Source organism: Uloborus diversus, chromosome 2, assembly GCF_026930045.1.
Source record: "Uloborus diversus isolate 005 chromosome 2, Udiv.v.3.1, whole genome shotgun sequence".
Lineage (NCBI taxonomy): Eukaryota > Metazoa > Arthropoda > Arachnida > Araneae > Uloboridae > Uloborus > Uloborus diversus.
In genome coordinates, this window is record NC_072732.1 from 29,553,151 (window position 1) to 29,578,462 (window position 25,312).

The window sequence follows — 25,312 nt, forward strand, 5'->3', positions numbered from 1 at the left end:
TTAACACACTTCCGCTTTTCAAATTTCTACCGAATTTTTAGTTTAAACTTTACTGGCTGCTTTAGCATTAACGTAAATATAAATATATTAAGATGAACTGAAATTTTAAATTTTTAAGCATTATAATCAAGAAATCAATTATACAGTTTCTTGGCTGCTTTAGCATTAACGTAAATATAAGTAAATTAAGATGAACTGTAATTTTTGAGCATTATAATCAAGAATATAAATGCTTATTTTATTTCATACTTTTTAGTGCGAATCAAGCTAATGAAAAAGTCTTTAGATATTATTTTTTTTAAATATTTTATTACTGTTATGAAAGAAAAGTCTGCTTATTTACGAATGTGTTTTACTTATTACTCGGATTTTCGGTTATCTGAATTGCCTTTATTCCCAGTTAGTCCGAATAAACGAGGTTGTAATGTGTTGGTTTTTTTTTAAAGTAATGAACAAGTTCGTATCTCAGAAAATACGTCCGTTGCCAAACGTCTGAACCAAAATATGTTATTTAAAAAATGTTTCTTAAAATCATCAAAATTGATTTGCATTTTATATAAGTAGAGTCTTGTATTCTTCATACAATTCATGCAACGAAACAAGGATATACCATTTTTGGACTCTTTGTAAAGGTGTTTTGTGCAGCAAATAATAAATATATTAAAATTGAATTGCTCCCTGCTTGAACTTCGTTGGAGAAGTTTTAAATTTTACGTAGTATCAAACATTGTTGAGAATTATAATTATCAATAAAACAGAAGCAAGCTATGCACTAAATATTCATGTCTGAGTGAGGAGACTAGCTATCAAATCAAATGAAAGCAAAATTTCCACTTCCCGCAGATATTCATGTGCTGTATTTTCGAATTTTGAGGATACATACCTTCTGGTGAGCACTATAGAAGACGAACTCCAGAAAAATGATAATGCCCCGACAGTAATACCTTAGAGTCCAAAAACACAATTTTCTCCATTTATTCTTATGCTTATTGCTTTGCTTTTGAAATGAAGATCCTAAAAGCGACACTAATATTACTTAATTTTCTCAAAAGTTTAGGCTGATTAGTATTATGATGGAATTCTTAATATGCCATTAGTATTATACTTAAAAATCATGTTTTATCATTTTTGTCATTATAGTTCCAATGTTAACAGAATTACTACATATTTAAGCTCACGACGTAGTACTTCTGAATTCATAACGAAAGTCAATGAAGCACATTGAAAAATTAAAATATTCCACATACAAATTCAAAAAGACAAATATACTTTTATAAGACATCTATGTGCTTATTTGTGCTTGTGCGCTAAATGTCTCGTTGAAATTCAAATTAGAAAATGTCCATATCATCCGACTGAAATTTAAGTAACTTAAAACCGTTATTTATGAACGCCATTTGCAAAAGCTCACAAAAAGAACTCACTCGTACACATACAAGTCCTCTACTGGAATCATAATATCGCATCAAAACAAATAAGTGTTGACTATTTCCCAGCAGCTCCGCTTACTGATAGATGAATTTGCAATGCAATCTATTAAAAATATGTACTCGATGAGAATACTAATAATGATTCATGAATAAACATAATTTACTTTCCGCAGAGTACTTTGTGCTGTTTCGGAATGGCAAAAATCTTGCAGACTCACCACACAAACTCCCTCAGTGCAAAGTCGCCATTTTCGTCATCTTTATGAATATTCAAAAGATGAGGAGCTTTTCGCTTTGTGTTCCCTTACAGAACTCGAATCCAGTAGAACTTCAAAGAAAGCACGTGACCTCTCTCTTTGGCCTACGTAAGTGCATTAGTCGGAATCAGGAATTTAAGTAGGATAATTAGAGAACGAAAAGTAGGCGAGCTGTTCCCCAATTCAAAAAGACCCGCCCTTTTCGAAACTTAGAATCTTTTGAAATTGGAGTTCGCATCGCTACTATTTCGAATGCATACATAATGATGGTTATATGAATAATTTCGTCGTTAGATATTCAAATTCAATATGGAAATATTCTGATTAAAGACGGTTTATTTTGCAGATAGAATTCAACTTTTGTCGGTTCTTTCTTAGGTTTTGCTGATTCAGATTTCCATAAATATATTCAACACAAGTCAACATTGTAAAATCTCGTACTGAGCTTTAAAAAGAGGGAATTTCACCCCTCATTAGATGCCCTTTCGTCTTGTTTTAGCCGTGTGATGTGTCCCGCATTTTTTCACTTCATTTGCATTCATTTTAGAAATAGCATTTGGCAGAAAGGGATATCGGCAATAAGCATTCATGAATGAAACATTACGTTTGTGATTTTATTGCAAAGGGTCTTTAAAAACTTTTTTTTTTCAATTTTTATTTTTAATTTTTATTTTGTTTCCATCAAAGAACAGCAATAACACCAACTTCAAAGCATATTCCATGTTTTACTCAACTAGTGAAATGCCTTGAAAATTGTTTAAAAAAATGTCCAGATAAAAATAGAAGACACGATATAAATGACGAATAAATACCTTTGTGCTGAAAATTCAAAAAATCAGTAATCCAACGTCAGAAAGCACAAATATTGCAAAATATTGCAGACACGTGTTTCGGTGTTACAAGGAACACCTTTTCTCGGATGACTTTTCATCCAGAAGCTCACATCTCTTTGCATTGAAAAAGGTGTTCCTTGTAACACCGAAACACGTGCCTGCAATATTTTGCAATATTTGTGCTTTCTGACGTTGGATTACTGATTTTTTGAACGATATAAATGGTTTAGAGTAGCAATGTTGTCAGAAGAAAATGATAATTAGTAAGCTTTTTTTGTATCTTGCGTTGCAGAAATTATTTACATCTTTACGATGAATATAAGTTTGATGCCTTTATATACAGGGCAATTGGTGATCCCGTTTAAGGTATTGTGGTGAAATAAAGAAAAAAAAAACCAAGACGAATTTAGCAGAAACAAAGAAACAATTTAGTATTATTTACGTATATTACGGGCTTTATATGAATCGCTTATTGCTAAAATGACGTAAGTCAACACGGTTCGTACGTTGAATTACGCTCATTCAACAGAAACTGATTCATATGTGTGAATCCTTGATCACAAGGCATATACTACAGTAGAAGACCATTATAACGCACACCTTGGGACCAGAGCTTTTGCGTTATACAGGTTTTTCCATTATATAGATCATTTCACAAATTTTGAAACTAATATTCAAAATATATCTATATATTAGCACTTCAGAATGAATTTTATCTGCAATATTATTAAAGCACCAATATTACAATCAGTTATTCACAAATAAATATGTTTCATAATCAAGATCCTGTAGTTCTGATAGCTTCATGATTTGCATAACAGCTGCATTTCCAAGAGCCATCTGGTATTTTCTGTTTACTATGAGTACTAATTTTCAATTTAAAAGCTTTGAAATAAGATGGAAAGATGAAAAACTTTCAAAATTTAATTTACCTAACAATTTTTGTGTTTGCAAAGCAAAACAGAGGGATTTTTTAAACTTCAAAACCTATTGTTTACTTTTGAAAAGTAGTGCGGTTTATAGAGAATTGCGTTATATAGGTTGGCGTTATAACGGTCTTGTTATCGTTATAACGGTTTATCACTGTAATATCCCAGTTACTATCACATTCTTCAACATGATATTATCAACGTTTTTGACAGCTCGCGCTATACATTCACTCAGTTCTGCTGAATCATGTGGTGAAAAAGGGGCGTGAAATCATTTACATACGAATTTTTAAAAAAAAGTGCACAAGGATAATATTCTGGGTAAAGTAGACATACTTTCTCCCCGTATCCAATTTCGTCCCCCTAAGCTTTTTTGGTACTCAATAGGTGTCACCACCGGTGACATTTTTCTGGTTACGGTCAAGACACTTACTGTATTTTTGAAAGTTTGAGGAGTCGAGACATAACTGCACTGCTCCGACTTCGTCCCCCCAAGTTTCTCTGGTCTGACACTGGGTGTCGCTACCGGTAATATTTTTCTGACTTCGGTCAAGAGCACTATGTATTTGTAAAAGTTTTATGAGTCGAGAGATGAATGAACTGCTCCAGAGTTACCCAGATTGGAAAATTGTGGAGTTTAATGTTTTAAAATATGCTCTGCATGATTGCAGATCTACAAACTCTTGCCACCATTCATGCTGAAATGTGGTGCATTGCCCCAGAATCACAAGATCATGGCACTAATATGCTCTGCATGATTGCAGATTTACAAACTCTTGCCACCATTCATGCTGAAATGTGGTGCATTGCTCCAGAATCACAAGATCATGGCACTAATATGCTCTGCATGATTGCGTATTTACAAACTCCTGCCACCATTCATGCTTAAATGTGGTGCATTGCTCCAGAATCACAAGATCATGGCACTAATTTGCTCTGCATGATTGCATATTTACAAACTCTTGCCACCATTCATGCTGAAATGTGGTGCATTGCTCCAGAATCATAAGATCATTGCACCATCCAATTAAAAAAAAAATACCTGAATTTCTCCAGATTCAACCAGTATGTAAAATTACCGAATGGTAAAAGCTTTACGTAATAAAAAGGCATTATTTTATAAATTACCTTTTTAAAGGTTCTTTTCTTTTTTGAAAAAAAAAAAAGCATTTTATATAAATGAATTGCATGCATCCTAAAAATTTACCACTGACGTTGCTTCCTTCCGTTTAAACTTCTACAAGAATTGCTAACAAGACCTCAAAATACAAGTTAGCCATTCTTGCGAGCAGAGACTAGGTATTTTCCCAGAATTTTATACCCAATAAAGAAACTGTTGGGATAAAAAGTTTCACTGATGCTTTGTTGACAGACACAACATTCTTTTAACTGTTACTTGTTCGCCGTTTTTAATGCAAATATGCTTAGCTCGACGGAAATTAAAAAGGGTCACTCATTTAGGAAAACAGTTTGGCATGTCTCTTTAAAACATCATGCCAAACTACTCACACTTTCCTGAAATTACCATTTTTCAAATGCTCTAACAATTTACTCGATAATGATTACTTTTTCAGCGAGATAACGTCCGGCTTAAGTGATTAATTGTTTCCCCAGACATTCGCATATTTGAAAAATTAATAAATTTCGATGGAGGCAGGCATAAAAAAGTAACCGTTCTCGCCGCTAAAACTTGTTTGCCATTAATCAATTAGGCAAACCCTAAAAGTTCAGTTTGCAAAGTCTCCGGCGGCAATTAATCGCTATTAATTCCAGTGGATTATCTGTGCAAGAGAAATTGGCGGCTGGAATCATATCTGTTATAAGTACTCTCTCTGACAGACTGCAGTAGTAGTTTTTCGTTTTATTTCATTGCGAATGGGGACTGGAAATCAGGGTTCTTTAACTGGATGATGAATGGTTATTAATGAAGATAATGAATAGTTCTGGGATTCATGTTTGCTCAAAACGGCAGTGCAGTTGGTTTGGACAGATTAAGATAGAGTGATTATTGTTCTTGGTGAGGTCAAAATTTTTGTTAAGCCAATTCCTTACGCATTAGTCAACGTTCATGCCTTTACATCTCTACAAATATCAAAGACAGCATTTCTAAAAACATCAAATCCAGAAGTGGATATGAGAATTTCTGCTTGTGTTCTTTGATGAATTTCGTATTTAAGGTCATCAGTTCTTAAATCACGGAGCACAAGCCCAATGATTAAATGCCAGGCTAATCCAAAATCCCTCTTCCTGTATGAAATTTTGGACTCCGATACTTATTCTTACGAAGATTTGATACAGTCATAGGTATTGCATCTGGTAGTTATTTAATTATTAGTTTCGAGTATGATAAGAACAATGTAGCAATTTATCCCAAACTGCTGATTACTGTGCTGATTAAATGCAACTGCTGTTACAATGAAGTTATCCCGTCCAAGACTCAATCACATTTGATAAATCTTTATTTCCAGTTATTCAGAAAGGTTTCAGCTAGTTCAACGTTCTTGTTCGCAGATATATTAATTCGCTTTCTTTTACCTTGCAGCAGGGTGTGCGCTTCGATCCTGACCTTCCCCAGACGATCCGCCTGGAGTTTGCCAAGAGCAACACAAAGGTTAGCAAACCGAAACAGCAGTCACCTCCTGCCGCTGCTACGCACCCTACACTCCTGCACCCTCTGGCCGGACGTAAGTAACACACCAGCACTCACTCTTTTTCTTTCTGGACACCCCGACTCAACCCCCTTTACACTGTGGTGGAATTCCATTAGCTAGAATTCGTAATCTTCTGCGGCGATCAAAACAGGACTACAAGATTAGTAGCCAAAGTCTCTTAACACTCAAGCTGGCTCAGAATAAATTATTTTTCCCAGTTTGTTCCAGGTAGCTATAAATAATATGCCAAATCGTCCCCAATTTTTTCACGTTTCCTTAACTGTTAAAATTTTAAATCTAAACCCTTTTCCTAAAGTCATTTTTAGTAAACGCACGTTGCTGCCTATTTTACTAAAATTATTTAATTTTAAAGAAAATGAGAATGTTGTACTTCCTCTCAAACTTGAGTTTTTATATAATTTTCATGTGTCAAAAATGGACACTTGTTACTAGAATATGAAGTGAAACTTGAAATCACATAACAATTTTTCTAGTTTCGATTTCTAATTTTCATGTTCAATAAAATGGTAGAATATGTTAACCATAATTTTACAATGCATAAATTAAAAGCATTGCAGATTTACGTGTTTCAATGAGCGCATCCTCCTAACCAAGTCAAGTTAAATTAAAATTTAGACTTCCACTTCGCTAAAGTATTTTTAAAAAGTAAAACAGTGATTTACCGTGTTAAAAACAATGTTTTCTCTCCTGATTTTAAGAATCGAACTGTCGTGTTACTGTTTATGTTACACATTTATGGGCACTTGGATTAGAATTCTGCTCACGCCCTCCCCATTATTAAAACGACGCTCCATATAACCCAACAAATGTGTCTTCATTTTTAGATTCTTATCTATTTTTTAAAATAATATATAATAAAAAACAGAAAAAAACTTTTTTTTGACAAAAAAGAAAAATGTACTGTGGGTCTATTTTTCGCCATTAGCCGGCACGACAAGCTTTAAAATGGGGAGAAAATCATGTAATGTGATTAAAGATCTTACGTAGCCACAGGAAAACAGGCTAGAGAAATAATTATATAAGATTCTAAAACGTCTGTCGCACTTCATTTGGCTATCTAGTGACACAGTAAGAATAATGATTATAAAAATCAAGGAAATTGTCTAAGGCAACATTATGCAATGTAGTATCATCTTAATCCTATTGCATCACAAAATATTTTGAGACTTCAAAGTAATACTACTTTGTACTAATTTTCTCCATTGTACTTTACAGAACTTTTTCTTTTCATGAATAACGAAAATTTAGTTTTACTCACCATTTTTATACTTATCACGTTAAGGTTTGACCAGCCATCAAGTTTTGGTTGAAAAAACAATAATTTTTTTTCTACTTTTCAATTACTTGCTGACGTGACTTCCACCACTGCATCACGTTTTTCACTGCATTTCCCACTAACTTTCCTATTAACTCCTACTGTCTTCTAAATACAGAGAATAGAAGAAAAAAAACACACACACAGGAACAATAATTTGTTTCAACTGTGATTTGTTTTGCATTGGTTGCGGTCTTAGAAAAAAATAAATACATAAATAAATAAAAATACTAAAAATAATACAAATAAAGCAAGAGCTTTTTGAATGATTTTTTAATCAAAAAAAAATTATAAAGACTCCGATTCATTGATACTTACTCTTGGCTTTTCGTCACATAACATTCTTTCATAAGTTTATTACATTTATATGTTTCTCTCTGTAAATCAAATGTTATTAGGAAAAAGCATGAGTAACTAACTTTGGGACTGTCGCTTACCATTTTCAGACTTTCAAATTAGTTTGCAATAGATCTATTATCGCGGGAAAACAAAAAAAGGACGGGTTTTTAATTCGTTTACACAATGTATGTATATCCTATACATACATAATAAAATCTCATAATTTCTCCCCATCCCTTGCCCATAAAATCTCATTATAACCAAATGTGAGGAATTTCAGCACCACCTATCTACGCATTTTTAGAAGAAAAAAACCCTCTTAAATTTGAAACTACTTTCAAGAAAAAAGAAAAGCAACAAATCTGCGAGGGGGAACTTGTAGTGGAGTAATTTCTTCGTTGAACAAATTGTTGAATATCGAAACAAACTTCCAGAAAACAATTATCTTATATTATGTGGCGCCATCTATCGATTTTAACTGGGATTTTAAGTTTTGAAAATTTAATTTAACTATTAAAGTTTGAATGAGTAATTAGTTTAAAATGCGATCCTAACTCGCTTAAATACTTTACTTCTTTAAATTCTCGTCGCGTTGGAATTTTATTTTATGAATTTCTCCTAAGGTACTTTAAATTACACCTATTTTGCTGTCAAAAACAAGAATAAGACAGCTCTGACATTTTTTGGTGGGGAAATTTCTCAACCTAACGAATGGATCTCCAAATTTTACCTATCTGATCAAACATGAGTATATAAACGTGATTCAATGAAGATAATTTTCCCTTTATTAAATTTCTCTTTATAACTTTCCGCTAAACGTGAACTAAGCCCAAATACCAAAAGCAGTCTAGATACATACATTTTACAACTACCATCTAGAAAAACTGGTAAATAAAAGCTAAAAAACGCATTTAGGAACAGTTAAAAAATTGTAAAAAATACGAAAACTATTCTTTGAAAGTAAAAATATTAGGAGAAATGCTCCAAACTTTCAAGAATAAAGCATTTTTTTTTTTTTTTGCTCTACATTTTATGTCTTGGTTTTCAGTCCTCGCGCTCTTCTAATGTTTTACTTTTTGCATCTTTCTCACAGATTTTGCATGAGTTTTTAGTCACCCGTATTTTTAATCGATAGTTTTAGATGCTTTTTACACTCTTTGAATATTTGGGATTTTTGCTATTTTTACCACAAAACTAGTTCATACACTTGTAGATACAAAAGTTGAACTGCACACTGGTGTTTTACAATATGGTCGATATTACTGACGCTTGTATTCATTTTTATTCACTTCAGTTTTCGTTGCGTAGTTTTGAGCATTTCGTATAATGCAAAATAATAATAATAACAATAATTTAAAAAAATGAATAAGTAAATAATAATAATAATAATAATAATAATAGTAGTAGCAAAACAATGTACACCGTTGTACCTTATTTCATTATTATCAAAAATGAAGATATTTTTCTTTTGTAAGTACACCACTCTTGTTCCATCCGGGTCAAAAATAGGATAACTATCTCTATAGAGAAAATAATTTAGCTGCTCGTTTAAGAATATTAATGTATATTCATCATGTAAGCTAAAGCTTACCTGAATTTGCCGAAATCAAGTTCCTCACCAATCACTGCTAATCAAAATCCAGAACAGGCGTTGAAATCTCAATTTCAATTTAACAAGTACTTCGCTGTAACCTTTTATCATTATTACCAAAAGTGAAGACTTCTTTAATTGGTAGGTAGGCAAGGATTTGAGGCTCCTTATATCCAAAATAGCTAGCATTACTGTCTTTTCACTGCAGAGTAATTTGAATAATCGTTGCAAAATATTTATGATGTAAATATAAGCTTATCTGAAATTGCTGATAATAAGTTCCTCGCCAATCGCTGCTAACCAAGATCCAGAACAGGCGTTGGAATCTCAATTTAAATTAAAGAAGTACACCTCTGTAACCTTTTATTTTTACCAAAAGTGAAGACCTCTTTAATTGGTAGGTAGGCAGGGATTTGAGGCATCTTATATCAAAAATAGCTAGCATTATTGTCTTTTCACTGCAGAGTAATTTGGATAATCGTTGCAAAATATTTATGATGTAAATATAAGCTTATCTGAAATTGCTGATAGTAAGTTCCTCGCCAATCACTGCTAATCAAGATGCAGAACAGGCGTTGAAATCTCAATTTAAATTAAAAAAGTACACCGCTATAACCATTTATTTTTACCAAACCTCTTGTGAAGACCTCTTTAATTGGTAGGTATGCAGGGACTTGGTGCACCCAAGTTCAAAAAAGTTAGCATTGTAAAATACTAATGATGCAAATAAAAGTTTATCTGAAATTGTTGAAGACATGTTCTCATCGGTATTTCGGTATCAAAGTTCAGAGCAGACTTTGAGTTGAGTTTGAGAAGTACTCTGTTGCAGCTTTTTAATAATTACCAAAAGTTGGTATGTCTTTAATTTGGTAACTAGGCTGGTTCTAGGGCATCCGAGTTCAAAAAAGTTGGCATTATTGTCTTTTTACTGCAAAGTATTTGTATAATCGTTGTAGAATACAAATGATGCTAATAAAAGTTTATCTGAAATTGCTGAAGACACGTTCTCATCAGTTTTTGTTAATTAAAATCCGGAGCAGACTTTGAATTGAGTTTAAGAAGTACCCCGTTGTAGTTTTTTAATAATCACCAAAAGTTGATATGTCCTTTAATTTGGTAATAGACTGGTTCTAGGGCATCCGAGTCCAAAAATGTTGGCATTATTGTCTTTTTACTGCAAACTAATTTGTACAATCGTTGTAGAATACAACTGACGAAAATAAAAGTTTATCTGAAATTGTTGTAGACACGTTCTCATCACTATTTGTTCAAGTCTAGATCAGGCTTTTAATTGAGTTTTAAGAAAAACTTACTTCGTTGCATTTTTTTAATAATTACCAAATTTAGGTATGTCCTTAAATTTGGTAACTAGGTTGGTTCTAGCGCATCCTGAGTCAAAAATAGTTAATTATTGTCCGTGTTCTGAAGCGCACTTTAGATAAAAGGTTAATGGTAAAAGTTAAAATTTATCTAAAATTACAGAAGACAAGATCATCATCAATCACTGTCAATAAAAATCCAGAACAGACATTAAAATGTCAACAGTGCGTTAAAAATTTAATGTATCTCACATTCTAGGAAAAGAGAAATAACAAAACGCAAATACAACTCAAATCTGAAAATCGCTAGGATAATGCAGTAGATTTGAAAACAAAAGCTCTGCCCTTCGGCTCCTTTAGACTTAAAACTCTAATCTACGAAAATCTGAAGGCGAAGAAATGGTGGAAAGAGAAAAGTTTAAAGTAATTTCTTATTTAAATTCTTCCTTTCTCTGCTATTTCTATGCTTTCCCCATTTCTTTAGGAGCGACGTAATCCCGAGTTTAAGTTGAAAATAGGATAAACTTCACTTTTTTCAATCGATTTCTAGACCTTTCTGAACTTGGAACGACATTTCTTAACTCATTCGAATTGTATGATAGTTTCTTTTTTTTAATTTATTTATTATCATATTTAAAATTCTCTTATTTTTCCATACTTCTATAATGGAGCAGTATATATTTAATTTCAGATTTGTTATGAATAGTTTTTCTTTTAGCGTGATTAGCATTGGACATTTGGAGTATGATTAAGTGTGTTAGAAGTATTGTAGAACATACTTAATTTAGCTCTTCATTCAAAGAAGTAAATTTTATTAATGTATATTTAGGAATTTAATGCATGTAAAATCTCTCTACTGTTTCCTAAAAATTATCGTAATTTATTTTATCTAAAATTTGCTCTTAACTTTAAATAATAAATAAGTATGTATTAAGAGCACATCATATTCTAAAAAAAAGAAAAGTGTTTAAATGAATTTTAAAAAAATAAAAAAAGAGAGACCTTTGAGAAATAAAAAAAAAGAAAATTCCGCGTTCGAGCCCCAAAACAACAATAAAATTTGCAAATACCCTTTTCATTGCTTGCCATTTCATACATTTGCTCGGAAAAAGTGGCTCCCTGGAACACTGAAACACGCGTTTGCATGATTAAGGTATTTTATTCTATAACGTTGATTTTGATTTTAACTAACTTTCTATGTTTTGTTGTTGAAATGTTTTTTTAAATAGTTTAGTTTTATGATTAAAAAATACAACTAACAAAAAACTGGTACTTCTGTGCAGTAAAAATAAAAACTAAATGATGCTCTAACACTTTGTATGCGTTTATTTTACGAGAAAAATAGTTTAATAATTTTTACCAAAAGGAGTCGGTCATAGATTTGACCCGCAAAAGTATACAAAATTTTGGCTTGCGTAATGAGTGTAGAAATTTTTTTATACATCATACATAAAATCTTTATCTTTACTAATAATAAAGCTGAAAGTCTCTCTGTCTGGATGTCCGGAGGATGTCTGGATGTCTGTAGGATCTCTGTGACGCGCATAGCGCCTAGACCGTACGGCCGATTTTCATGAAATTTGGTATAAAGTTAGTTTGTAGCATGGGGTTGTGAACCTCGAAGCGATTTTTCGAAAATTCGATGTGGTTCTTTTTCTATTCCTATTTAAAAAACAAAACTATCATAAAATTTACGAGTAAATTACGAAATTATCATAACGTGGAACCGTAACATGGGCACAAGCCAATTGGCGAGAAAATTCACCATACATTATTTGTAAATATACAGACGAACCAAAAGACCTTTTAATTTTTCTATTACGGGCAAAACCGTGCGGGTACCACTAGTTTACTACATAAAAGGTTACTTTATGCGGTTAAATGAGTATACATGAGTGGTTGCAAGTTGCTACCCGTTTTTAAACCTTCATAACCCAATAACAGGCCATGCACCACACTATAAAAAATTCCGAAACGTTGCTGGTTATTTCCGTGGAACCTCTCGGGATTTCACACGTTTCCACTTATTTCCCCATAAAAACAAGTATTATCACAAAAAAGTTTCCTGAATCGCTACAAGTTGCACGCGTACAGACTTATCACTGTTGTGGGAACTATTTTTAGCTACCAGTTTAAAGATTGAATGAGCGTGTTTAATAAGTGTATAGGTCTAAGACTGCTTACGGCCTGTCTAGGTTGACTAAGCTCTCAATGAGAGCGAGAATGTCAATGGATAGCTATAGCTTTGCAAGGCAGGAATTGCAGGCAAGAGATATATATGCTTGGTTCCTTCTTGCAAAGCTTTGGCCGTGGTCGCTCTGAATTTTATGGAACCTTTTTGATAAATGAGGAAGGTTCTAATCAATTGCACTAAACCTACTTAGTTTTTCTAGAAGGTTCTAGAGACATGACTGGCTCTAACGGGGAAGATTTCGCACTTCTTCATAAAGTTTCAAGGTTAAGTTCAGAAAGATTACTGACTTTTAGCGGAAAGCGTTCCTGAAGTTTGCAAGATATGTTACTGGAAGAAATTGGGCGCATCAGCTGCCCATTATTTTCCAGGAACGTTTCTGAATCGTTTTTACAGTGCAGGCATTGCAAATATTTGCCATGCTTGCAAAATCGTCTTGAGCAAATGAAACATGCAGTTGGAAGAGAGAAGTAGGTAGTGCTCGCAATGAATGGAACGTTTGTCTTTGTCTCCAGCAGAAATCGGAGCGGCGCTCCTGCCAGCCACCCACGAAGGATGGCCCCACCTGTCCCTCTCCTACGCAGAAGTGCCCGTCTCCACAGCCCTGCACACGGCAGCCCTCATGCATCCGGCTCTACATGCACAACTACCGGTGAGTAACACCCCCTTTTTCGCTATTTTTCTCACTTGCACTATCTAAAACCAACAAATACCAGAAAGCTCGTCCCGGCTTTTAGAAACGGTGGTTTTAATCTTTGATAGAAATCTTCTCGAAAATTGAGCTAACGTAATGTGACCAGATTTTTCAAGCTAAAAATCAGGACACATGACGGGGGGGGGAGGGGGATAGAGTAGTTTTTTTTTTCCTCAGGCTTAATATTTTACGTAACAGAAAAATGCCAAGAAATAACTCAAATGTACAAATAAAGAACTCAAGTTGAAAATAATTTAATAGTATTGATGTAAAGAATATTGCATCACACAACAAATTTATTAATCAAAATTATTATTTTCATTTGTACTTGGAGGGTAGTTCAGCGTATTAAACATTAAAGAATAACATTTTACATGGCGTTCTTACGTTTACTGAAAGCAAAAAATCGAAAAAGCGTTTAAGAAATCTAGATTGTATGTTATATTTCTTGTGTGACGGAATTTAAACAAAAGAAGCGGGACTTTTTCGACAAAGCGGGACACTTGGGCGGGACATTCCCGCAGCGGGACAGTAGGACACAAAGCGAGACTGTCCCGCCAAAAGCGGGACGTCTGGTCACATTAAGCTAACGGGAAAGATAGACTAGTTGTAAACAAAGAAATACGCCATTTTGTGTCGACAGCCACGTGTTTGGCTTGAGCAAGAGCAAACTGGTGCCATGCAGACGGCAAATCTGAATCATATTGGGTTCATCTTTCTTCATTCCAGAAAAAATCCGTAAAAGTGGGAAACTGGCAAAACTTTCAGCAAACCTGTTTTTTTACTTTCTGTCTATCACACTGAGCTGTTTGGTATTTTATTGTAGTTATATCCGGCAAAGGGGCCTAACGTTACTTAAGCACTTTTACCGAAACGTTAACGTTAACTAATTACATTAAATAGTTTTTCAAGTTCCGATTGGCATATACTCAATTAAGGCCTTTTTATTTTCAATGATATGCAGTACTCTTACTTAAACAGATATGTCACAATGTCTTTTTATTAGCTGAATTGTAACAATTCCCCATCTTACAACGTTATCTTAATTTTGTTGGTAAGAAAAAAATTTGAATATGTCGTTCTTGTTACGTTACTGATCTATCTATTTACTGAAAATGACGAAATGCACTTAAGATTTTTTTTTCTTAAAATAATCCTGAAGTTTTAAATGAACAAAGTAGTTGCAATTAGTCCTTATCACGATAGACTCAACCATATGAATGAGGGAAAATGTTCTGATTTTTATTTCATCTGTGATATAGTAAATATTGTTTTGTAAGTTTGTGTGGGACTGATAGTGTAACTTGATAAAAGTTTGTAATTGAATAAAAAAAATACAACTTTAAACAGCAAATGGCGTGATTTGTTGAAAAAAACAACCTATACATATAATTTTAGTCAATGCTGCCTTGTACTGATTTCTAGTGACAAATCTTTTTCTGAATTTAAGACGCAATTATGGGGCTTGCAATGTAAAAAAAAAAAAACATGCTTTAAGAATTCTGCGATTAAAGGGCAAGTAATAGAAAGAAGAAATCAACATTGCTTGAAATGAAGTCAACTAATTTTTTAAAAAATGAACAATAAAAGAAAGCGACACACAAAAATTGTCCTTCAACAGCTTTTGAATATTATTTTACTTAAGATTCTTTTATTGGTAAGAATTAAAAAAAAAATACTTAAAAAACTCTATGCAAAATGATCTTTGTGTAACCTCACCAGGAAACCACATGGATAGCGAATAAGGAAAATAATTAAAGCAGGTAGTAATCAAAGGAGCATGCTAAGAAATATTTGAATCTCAAAACTTATTTTTCCTTGTGCCCCCGTTGTCGAGATATACGTTCTTACAGTCGCCCGAAATTTGAGGAAAAACGCCCATTTTAAAGACTTGGAGAGAAATTAAAGGTGCCAAATTCTAGCCGACGACTCCTCCATGTGCATGTAGTAGGACGATCATCTTTAAAGCGTAAAAAAAGTGTCTTCCATTTCTCACCGACAGTCGCTGTATTTGACGTTTTTTTGGACAGACTTTACGAAATCGTATTTCTATAACAGGGACACAAGAGCAAATAGTTTATACATTCTAAAACATGTTTTACTATGCTCTTTTGATTAGCTTTTTCATTATTAAACTATAGTATGATTTTCTGCTCAGAATATCATATTTACTCAGGTCATTCTTTGCTAAATAGTAGATTTAATAATTAGTGGGCATTTCCACGGGTAACTGACTGTCATTTTTGAAGTAAAACAATACGTATTTTGTAACATTCAATGCAAAATAAATGTTGTGCAAACGATCTTTTGCTCTAAACTATTGTATTTTTAAAGCTGAACTTAAAGGTAGACTTGAATTTCCGAAATACATTTTGGATTATTTTTAAATATTTATTAAAAACATGGTAGCTGACTGACATTTTTAAAACACGTATGTGAGTCAGTTTCCACGCTTTTAACAATGTTTTATAAAATCGCCCAAAATGTTTTTTGGGAATTTAATAATACCATTGAGTTCAGCCTGAAAAGTACAATATTCCACGGGGAAAGAATGTCTTTATAATGTATATTTTGAGTTGAATGTTACAAAATACGTATTGTTTTGCTTCAAAAATGTCAGTCTGTTACCCATGGAATTGCCCCAGTTCAATTGTTCAGAAGTATAATTTCTTTGCATGAAATTACGTGCGACCAGATTTTGCATGAATTTAAAGCACGTTTTTTTCGAAAGGATTACTGTTTGTTGCAGCCCCCCTTGACGATGCCTCACCCGTTGTCCCACGCCGCCCTGGCGGGCAGCGCGGCCCTCCACGCGACCTTGCCGCCCCCGCACTTGGTGGCTAGTCCCGCCCTGGCCAGCCCGGTCGGCTCCACCTCGTCTGCATCGGGAACGTTACCGTGCTCGACGCTCTTCGTCGCCAATCTCGGACAATTTGTCTCCGAACAAGAACTTAAAGACCTCTTCGGAAGGTAAGGATTCTCTAACATAAAGACAGTGCATGCTCTGTAAATAAAAATCCGCAGTATCACTGGAAAACGGCAAGGAAACTACGTGTCCAAGGTTTCTGGTAACGACACAGCTTCTTCTTGAGCAATTTTATCAATTTTACTCACGAAGAAACTGTATCTTTGATAGAAAATTTATGCAATTCCAACTCTTACAAATTTTTTTAAATACTGCATTTATATATATATATATATATATATATATATATTGATTATCCTCCTTTTCCCAATTATATAAGATAACCTGCAAAAAAAAAAAATGAGCATTAATTATGTTCGTCGTTAATTTCTAACGGTTCATCTCCGAACAAGAACTGAATGACCTCATCGGAAGTTAAGGATTCCGTAGGGATTGCGTAAAGTCAGTGCATACTGATTGCCCTCCCTCTCCCAATCACACAAAACGAAATATATATAAATCAATTCGTAATTAATGCTCTACGTGGCCTAACTCGGACGATTCGTTTTCTAACAAAAAATTTTAAAGACCTCTTTGGAAGGTAAGGATTCCAGAAAGTCACTGTATACTGACCCTCCCTCTTCTGAACACAAAGATCTCTTCGGAAGGTGAGGATTCCATTAAGGAAAGTTATTGTGTATTTAACGTCCTCCTGCTTCCAAAAACACAACACAAACCATACAAAAACTTGTTGTAAGTTACCGATCTATTTCTAATCTATGTTCATTTTTCTTCTAGTAAGACTTTAAAAGAACCATTTGGAAGGTATTCCAGACAGTAAATTCACTTTGTATTCATTGTCTTCCCTCTCCTAACCGAACAAAACTAACCACGTAAAAAGTAATTGTAAATGAACGCTTTTCATCGCCAATCTCGGTGAAGTCGCCTCCGAAACAGAACTGAAAAACATCTTCGGAAAGTAACACAAAAGTTGCACAAAATCACATCATACTGATCAGCCCCCTTTTCCAATCACTCAAAATAAGAAATGATTACACATTATTAAATAACGCTGTCCATTGCCTCTCTCGGTAAATTTCGGTGAAGTCTCCTCTAAAACAGAACTGAAAAACATCTTCGGAAAGTAAGGATTCTGTTGCACAAAGTCACATCATACTGATCAGCCTCCTTTTCACAATTACTCAAAATGAACCATACAAGAAATAATTACACATTATGAAATACCGCTGTCCGTTGCCTCTCTCGGTAAATTTCGGTGAAGTCGCCTCCGAAACAGAACTGAAAAATATCTTCGGAAAGTAAGGAATCTGTTGCACAAAATCACATTATACTGATCAGCCTCCTTTTCACAATCACTCAAAATGAACCATATAAGAAATAATTACACATTATGAAATAATGGTCTATACAAATTCATATTCTTGAATATCCTAGATCAGCTAATATACAAAGTCGTCAATACACTGACTAAAAATGCTAGGTTTTAATTTTAAATGTGTGTTTATTGTGAAATCTTTTAATCTCTTATTTTCTTCTCATGTTTCAGTTTTCCGGGGTTTTGTCGTTTGCGTATGCATAATAAAGGAGGTGCTCCTGTTGCTTTTGTTGAGTATCAGGTAGGTACCGGTGCTGTTTTCATTTAAATTATTAATTGTTCTTTTCAACATCAAACTTTAAACTTTCTTCAACTTTAAACTAAAAAAAATAAATGTCTGGAGAAAGCAAAGTGTCTAAAGAAAGCCAAGGTAAATAGACAGTTAAAAGAACTTTAGCATTTTGTGCAACCATACGGGCTGACAATTTTTTTAATCTTGAAAATCTGTAGATTTGAGCCGGGTTTTTTATTCACGATCACGGGCGTAAAAGCGCAACACCTAACCAATAGGACACCCTACCGGCAACTCTAAAAAATGAGAACATGACGCCATAGGTCAATCAACAAATGATAGTCTTCAGGGCTTTGTGATGTTTTTAAATGATTGATCAAAAATAGCGTGTGGGTAGGTGCTTTTCAGCTCAAAGATATGATTCTCAAATTATGTCGAACCAATAACGTGCACCGAAAGCATAGTGCATACTTTTAGTTGATGTTAAATGTCGTTTCAGTAATACATTTATGTATCTTGCCTCATACTGCTGTAGATTCAACTCGGTCTAAAAGGACTATTACGACATTAAAGCTATAGGAGTTAAAGACAATTTAACTATGCATTCATGAAAGGTGGGGTGTGTATTTTTTGCTTAGGTATAGAATCAGTGATGTGAAAGAGTACACTGGTACGGATTTTTCTTTTATGTATTTGTTCATTTATTTTTATTTGAGAAAACACTGATGCTTATTGATCTCACTTTGCTCGAAACCTGACGCTTAACTCAAAAATCTATTATGTTTGGGATTGGTAGAACGCGATTACGTGATCTGTTAATAAGGAACCAGTAACAATTATTCTCTGGAATTTTATGTTGCCTTTTTTCTTCGCATGAAAGTGCTGTGTTTATTTCTATTTATTTTTCCCGTTTTGTTTATTGTTATTTATTTATATTTTTATTACAGGCAACAAATCTACTCTTTTGATATTTTTAATTGATTCCTTCCCCCCACTTTTTTTTTTTTTGAAATTTCGTTCAAATTGGGTATTTTTACTTTATTATTTAATTATTCAGCTTTAGACTGTTAGGTACGGTCCTAAAGAAGAATATTTCTTCAAATAATTTTCATTAATTATTTTTTTTCTAACATTAAAAACTGAAGAACCTCTAACTTTTGTTAATGTTAATTTTATTGGATATTTATTCTTAAATTTCTGTTTTTCATTGACAGGATATTCGCCTTGCAACACACGCTCTTCAGGCGCTGCAAGGCTATGTCCTGTTCTCCTCAGACAGAGGGGGCATACGAATAGAATACGCCAAGAACAAAATGGGTGAGGTCAACTGCCAGATGGGCAACTCTCTGCTTACCCAAAATGGGAACTGCATACAAACAAATGGAGTCAATTGAAGGTAAGGCTATTTTACAAAATCACCTCGAAAAGCAGCAATAAAGAAATCCAGTATTCCTCCATTAGTTACTGCATTCGTTTTAGTGTCGCTTTGCGACTTGTGTACTTTTTAAATTAGCAAAAACAGAAAAATATTAGTTATGCTTCTGTTATGTTTGCTCCTTTTGTTTCAGTTTTATATGTTAATGAAACTTTTATCGCGTATTAATGGTATGGTATAATTATTTGGCGGATTATTTTACATTTTCATTGATCATTTAAATATGTTTTATTCAGTTGGAGATTTATTTTAGTGGAATTTTTCGTGTTACTTATGGTATATTTGGGGGATTATTTCACTTTTTAGAGGCATGATGAAATAATTTGGTGGATTATGTTTCATTTTAATGTACCTCCTAAACATGCTTAATGACTTGCTTTAAAGTCTCTCAAAAATATTTTGCTTGAAATCACCGAAGAAGTAGTTTCTATGTAACTTTGTTAAATTTGTTTAAAGAAGCAAATTCCTTTTATATCGTAAAGCTTTGAATTTTTTTTACATGAAACTTTTTAATGCAGTCCCTCTATGCTCCGCAGAAATTTTTCTTCTGTGTTGCAAAAACTATTTTTTATAGCCACTCGGGAAGTTTTGGGTAATTTTTATCCGATTTTATTATGCAGCCCCTATCCACTGCACAAAAAAAAAAAAAAAAAAAAAAAAAAAAAAACAGGTTTGAGTGTATTTTATTTATATGATGCTAAGCGGCTTCTTATATTTGAGTCATGTAAGAATTTGCAGTCAAAACGTAAAATTCCGGTAATAAAGCGCAAATGTATACGTAAAAATATGACACCCGTGTAAACGGATTGAGAACTTTACATACATTATACTAATGAGTGGATCATTTTTACCTTAAGGATAAAATCTTAAATTAGTTTCGCTGTTCATTGAAACTATTATTATATTGTTGTAAGTGTCTTCTTCGCACGATAACGTATACTTCAACTAGTTATATAAGAGTGGTATTCAATTGTAATTTAGATAAAAAAATCTATTCTTACCCAAGAAACTTCATTTCCTTTGCTTTTTTACACGAATGATGGTTTCTTTGCAGTAATTATCTTTTTTATATGAACTGCAATGCATTTTCTTCCTTTATTCTAACCACTAGAAAGTCGCCCGTCATGGTATGACGGGTAAAAATTGTTTCTACATTTGAATGAAGCAATTGCCTGTTTGATAATCTTTTGATAGTTGAAACTTTAACCCTAACACCAGTGGATTAACCCTAAACTCCAGTAGATAGCGTATATTCGCATCTCCAGATCTCGAATACGATACCTTGCTGTGATTCACAATACTACCGAAAAAGGTAAAACATTTCATTCCACGTGTTTTCTTTGGGGTAAATTACAGGCTTCAGATAGTTTATAGTGTAATGTAGTTTCAGAACAATAGAAAAGAAATCAGAAAAATCTATCACACTATGATATCCTATCAGAACAATAGAATATCATAGTGTTCCTACAAACACTATGATAAATTATTGTCATTCACTAACCTTCAAAGCAAGTTATAAGTTACAGCAATTGTTTACCTTTTTCATCCGCCATTAGACATTGGCTGCAGCGCCCCCTATAATTTATTGGAGTTGCGAGTTGTTTTGGTTCCTTCATTTTCCTGAAATGACAGTCTTACCAGTAAAACTGTTAAGTCGCCAGATCGAGTTCAGCCTTGTCACAATAAAGCTTTTCCATGTATGTCAAACATTGCCAAAACATATTATCAAATTATCATACCGTGACGCGAGTTTCATTGTTGAAACACGCGGGTTACTTCCTCATCGGCTATTATTTATATGAGGATTAGCTAAAAGAATTTGCTTTTGCATTAACGTATTAAAACCTCTCATTCCCATAAAATTATTTGATTCTTTTTCTTTTTAAGTATTTTTATTTTTTGCATGACATACTGAAATATGCTATGTAAACAAACAATAAACTGATATTTTTTTTTCTTTTTCCAGGTACTATTGAGTATTAGGAAAAGGCAATTTTTCACAGATTCTTCGAATCTGCAAAGTGGAGATTAAAACAGGAATATTTATAAATTAAGTTTAAATCAATTTTTGGTATTTTTTTATACTTTTCGTTCGTTGTTTATGTCATTTTCGTTTACGAAGCAGAATACAATTTCCAATGCTCTTTCATAAAGCCATTCAATCATGTTGGTTAATGCATTTGTTATATTTTCACCATCAGACTGTTGAATATATAATATGCTTACCATGTAATGCAAAAATATAAATTATGTTAATTCTGCTCATACACTTTTTAAGAGGCATTTGGACACTTGTATCAGTTAAGACATTATTAAATAGTTCTTTCAATTTGTTATAAGCAACATTTCATTTGTTAAAAATTTCAAAAAGTTGTATCTGTTTTGAACGTGTATTGAAAAATAGTGTACATTTATTTATGACAGTTTTTATAATTTTAGCTAGTTTTCAACTAATTTTAGTGTTTTTCATCAAAAAAAGTGGCAAAGTATCAAACTATCAATATTGATGGAAACATGCAATTGCATAAAGGAAAATATTGCAGAATTCTCAATTTATGCAGCGTTATAGTAAATAGGTTCCGAATGTGCTTTGTAAGGACATTCAAGAATTCAGAATTCATGTAAGGAAAATTATTTATTATTTTTTTTAATAATATTGTTATAAATAAGTATTGCGGAAATCATAAAATGTTAAAATACTTAACATTGTTAAATTATTTCTATTAGATAAATAAAAAAAGTTAACAAACTGCGTATGCTATGATAAGAAAAGCATGAGTTTTATAAAAACGCATACATGATCTTGAAATACTTTGAAGTAAACGAACCAAAAGCGAATAAGTTAAAATAATACTATCATCATTATTATTATTCCTTTTTTTTGTGACCTTGTCGAAAATAGATTGTGTAAAAAGATTTTCTTGTTAAAACTACTAATTATTATTAAACACTTCCATTCCCCTAAATTCATTGTAAATAGTCGAGAATAGTAAAAAAAAAAAAAAATTAAAAGCTATTCACCATTTTTTTTTTCTCGTAATAGGGCTGCTGCAGTTTTCTCTTTTTTAATAAATCATTGTAACTCATGTATTTAATATTTCATCGACGTATCTCATACCCAAATGAACATTTCCAGGGAAATTAAATTTAAACAAACTAAAATATTATATATAACAAGGATTAAGAACACATAAAACATTAGAAAAAAGGCGTATTTTTACTTCTTCTTATGCATGTTTTTTGTAAAAGTATTTTCTTTTATTAGTATATCCGTAATATAAATTCACAAACTGTAAAACATTTAGTTTCATTATTTTCAGAACTTCAACATAGTTTGATTTTTTGACATGTTTTTAAACATAAATGTAAAGCATGATCTGTTTAACAGCTTAAAACGTATTATGTACGCAGACACAGTCAAATTGTTTTTACTACTGAAATATTAAAAGCATTATGAAAACAAAAATATGTAAACTATTTTCGAAAGAAAATAAACCACGTAGTATTTTAGTTGTAGAAATTTCATTACTTTCCTTTAAAAAAAAAAGTAAATAAAAACTAGAATCATGATAATGCGTTTTAAATTCTTTGCTGTTGGTAAGATTAATTTTACACTAATATATCAAAGCACCGCAAATGCTTTAAAAAGACGAAAAAAGTTTAAACAAACATTTTTAAATTTTTAATTTAATCTTAATTTTAAATTTGGTGGTAAAATGTAACTGAGAAAATAACCTTTGACTAAAATTTTTTCAGAAATTCATTGTGTCCCAAGTTTAAAAGAAAACCGAGTTTCTGACCATTAAGTTCTTCTTTTCTTGAAATTCATTTCCTTTTTTCTATTTTCGAGTTTTTTTTCCTTTAAATGTGTATCATCATTAAAATATCTTTACATGTTCCTCTTTATAATTCTCCAAATCCCAAAACTGAAACATATTTCAAATTAAAAGAAATATAAAAACATACCCTTTAAATAACTAATAATATTAATAAATTAATTAAGATGTCTCTTTAATTTAGAAACCTGATCACACTAACCAGCAAAAGCAAATGATTTCATTCGGGTGAAGTTTCTAAGTATTCTTAGGGTTGAGATGAACGTCCTAATATTAATGGAGTTTGTACATTTTCTTCATTCGTTAAGGGGTTACGGTACCTCAAAAATGACGAACGATCAAAAAAATTTGTATTGCTTATTTCAAAACTAAAACCTATTCTGAACACAGGGAAAAAGTTTCATTGCTTTAGTTCAAATGTTTAAAAAGTTATGAGTGGTTTTAGGCCATGCTCGCTATGTGTTCTTATGCAAAAGAAAAACTTTAAACTGCTTTTCCTCGATGATGGTATTTTTGTGTTTTCATGTCATTAGAATACCTAAGGATTTTTTTCCATTAAAGATACAGCTTTAAAGTAATACTTTTTGCAATTAGGATAACATTCTTGACAAAACTGCATTGGATAAGCATTTTATAAATTACTCAAATCTTTAGACAATGTTAAACCTTTAAAAAACATTAAAAAAAAAAAAAAAAAAACTTTGATTTTTTACATAATCAATCTCAGAAAATTTTCTAATAAACTCATAAGCAAATGAATTCACAGATTTTTAGAGATGATTATAGTGATCGTTTAGCAAAAAAAAAAAAAAAAAAAAATTAATTAGTGCAAAAATAAAAAAAACCTTAGTGATTTCAAAAAATTGAAATTTTCTTCAATTTTTTTATTTTTTTAAAAAAGTAGACAATATTTTTAAATTTTGAAAAAAAAATATTGATTAAGAAATAAGTATGAATGTTATGGTTTCAAAGAAATATAAAATTTACTTAAATTTAAAAAAAAAATGTTTGAAAGGTACTGTGACTCCTTAAAGATGAATTCATGAATTTTTCTCATACACACAGTGCCTTAATGTGTATTGTGCTCTGCGCACCATATTGGTGTTATAATGTGTTGAAACACAGTTGTTTCTCTAAATGTTGTCGGAATTTTATCAGTCTCATCTACGCTGATTGTGATATATCATGTAGACAAGATCTGCGATCAAGTGGTTTTAGAACCTCATTTTAAAGTCCTCCCCCCCCCTTTTTTTTTGTTCCCCATATTTTTTTCACGCAGTATTTCTCACCAAATCACTGCATCCCGAGATAAAAAAAATGAAGAAAGTATTTTTTTTCCCGGCTGCAGTGACTGTTTTTCGTTTATTCATCGGTTAATCCCTGAAAGACCAGATATACATTCAAAGTTTATTTCAATAATTATCGAATATAAATAATTTATAAGTTATGCATTTTTTAACATAATTAAACATCGGAATTTTATTATTGAAGAAAAATATATTTGAAAAATAAACTCTTCTTTTTTGTTTATTATTATTATTTATTTAATCAATTTATTCATTTATATATTTATTTATTTTTTTTAAACTCACATTAGAAATCCCCGGAATCTTATAATAGGATTTAAACGATGATTTCAACGATCATTTTTTATTAGAACTTGGTGCAATTAATTTGCACTTCTTATCAAGATTTAAAACAAGTTTTTGTATTTTTAACTTACCCTCCTCTGTATTCACATTTTATGTCTACTAGCTACATGCAAATTGGTTGCTTTTATGACTTTATAAAGAGGATAACTGTTAGACTTGCAGCTACCAAAAGCAAACAATTAGTTTACTTTTGAAAATTATTCTAAACTTTGTTCACTAAATCCTCATTTACGTGATTAGGTTTTTTACAAAAATGGAAACAGCTACTGACAAATTAGAACTGCTT

The 25,312-nt window shown here is 32.2% G+C and overlaps 1 protein-coding gene across 1 annotated transcript in view; it reads left to right on the forward strand.

Annotated features, from left to right (window-relative positions):
- LOC129217144 (RNA-binding protein, mRNA-processing factor 2a-like) overlaps positions 1–21,664 on the forward strand; it is a 46,793-nt gene extending 25,129 nt beyond the window's left edge. The window contains exons 4-9 of the mRNA XM_054851403.1: positions 5,992–6,133; positions 13,392–13,528; positions 16,320–16,540; positions 18,043–18,112; positions 19,318–19,499; positions 21,505–21,664. Of these exons, the coding sequence (XP_054707378.1) occupies positions 5,992–6,133; positions 13,392–13,528; positions 16,320–16,540; positions 18,043–18,112; positions 19,318–19,497 (750 nt within the window). The 3' untranslated portion in view covers positions 19,498–19,499; positions 21,505–21,664. The remainder of the gene's footprint in view (positions 1–5,991; positions 6,134–13,391; positions 13,529–16,319; positions 16,541–18,042; positions 18,113–19,317; positions 19,500–21,504) is intronic.
- Positions 21,665–25,312: the final 3,648 nt, after the last annotated feature.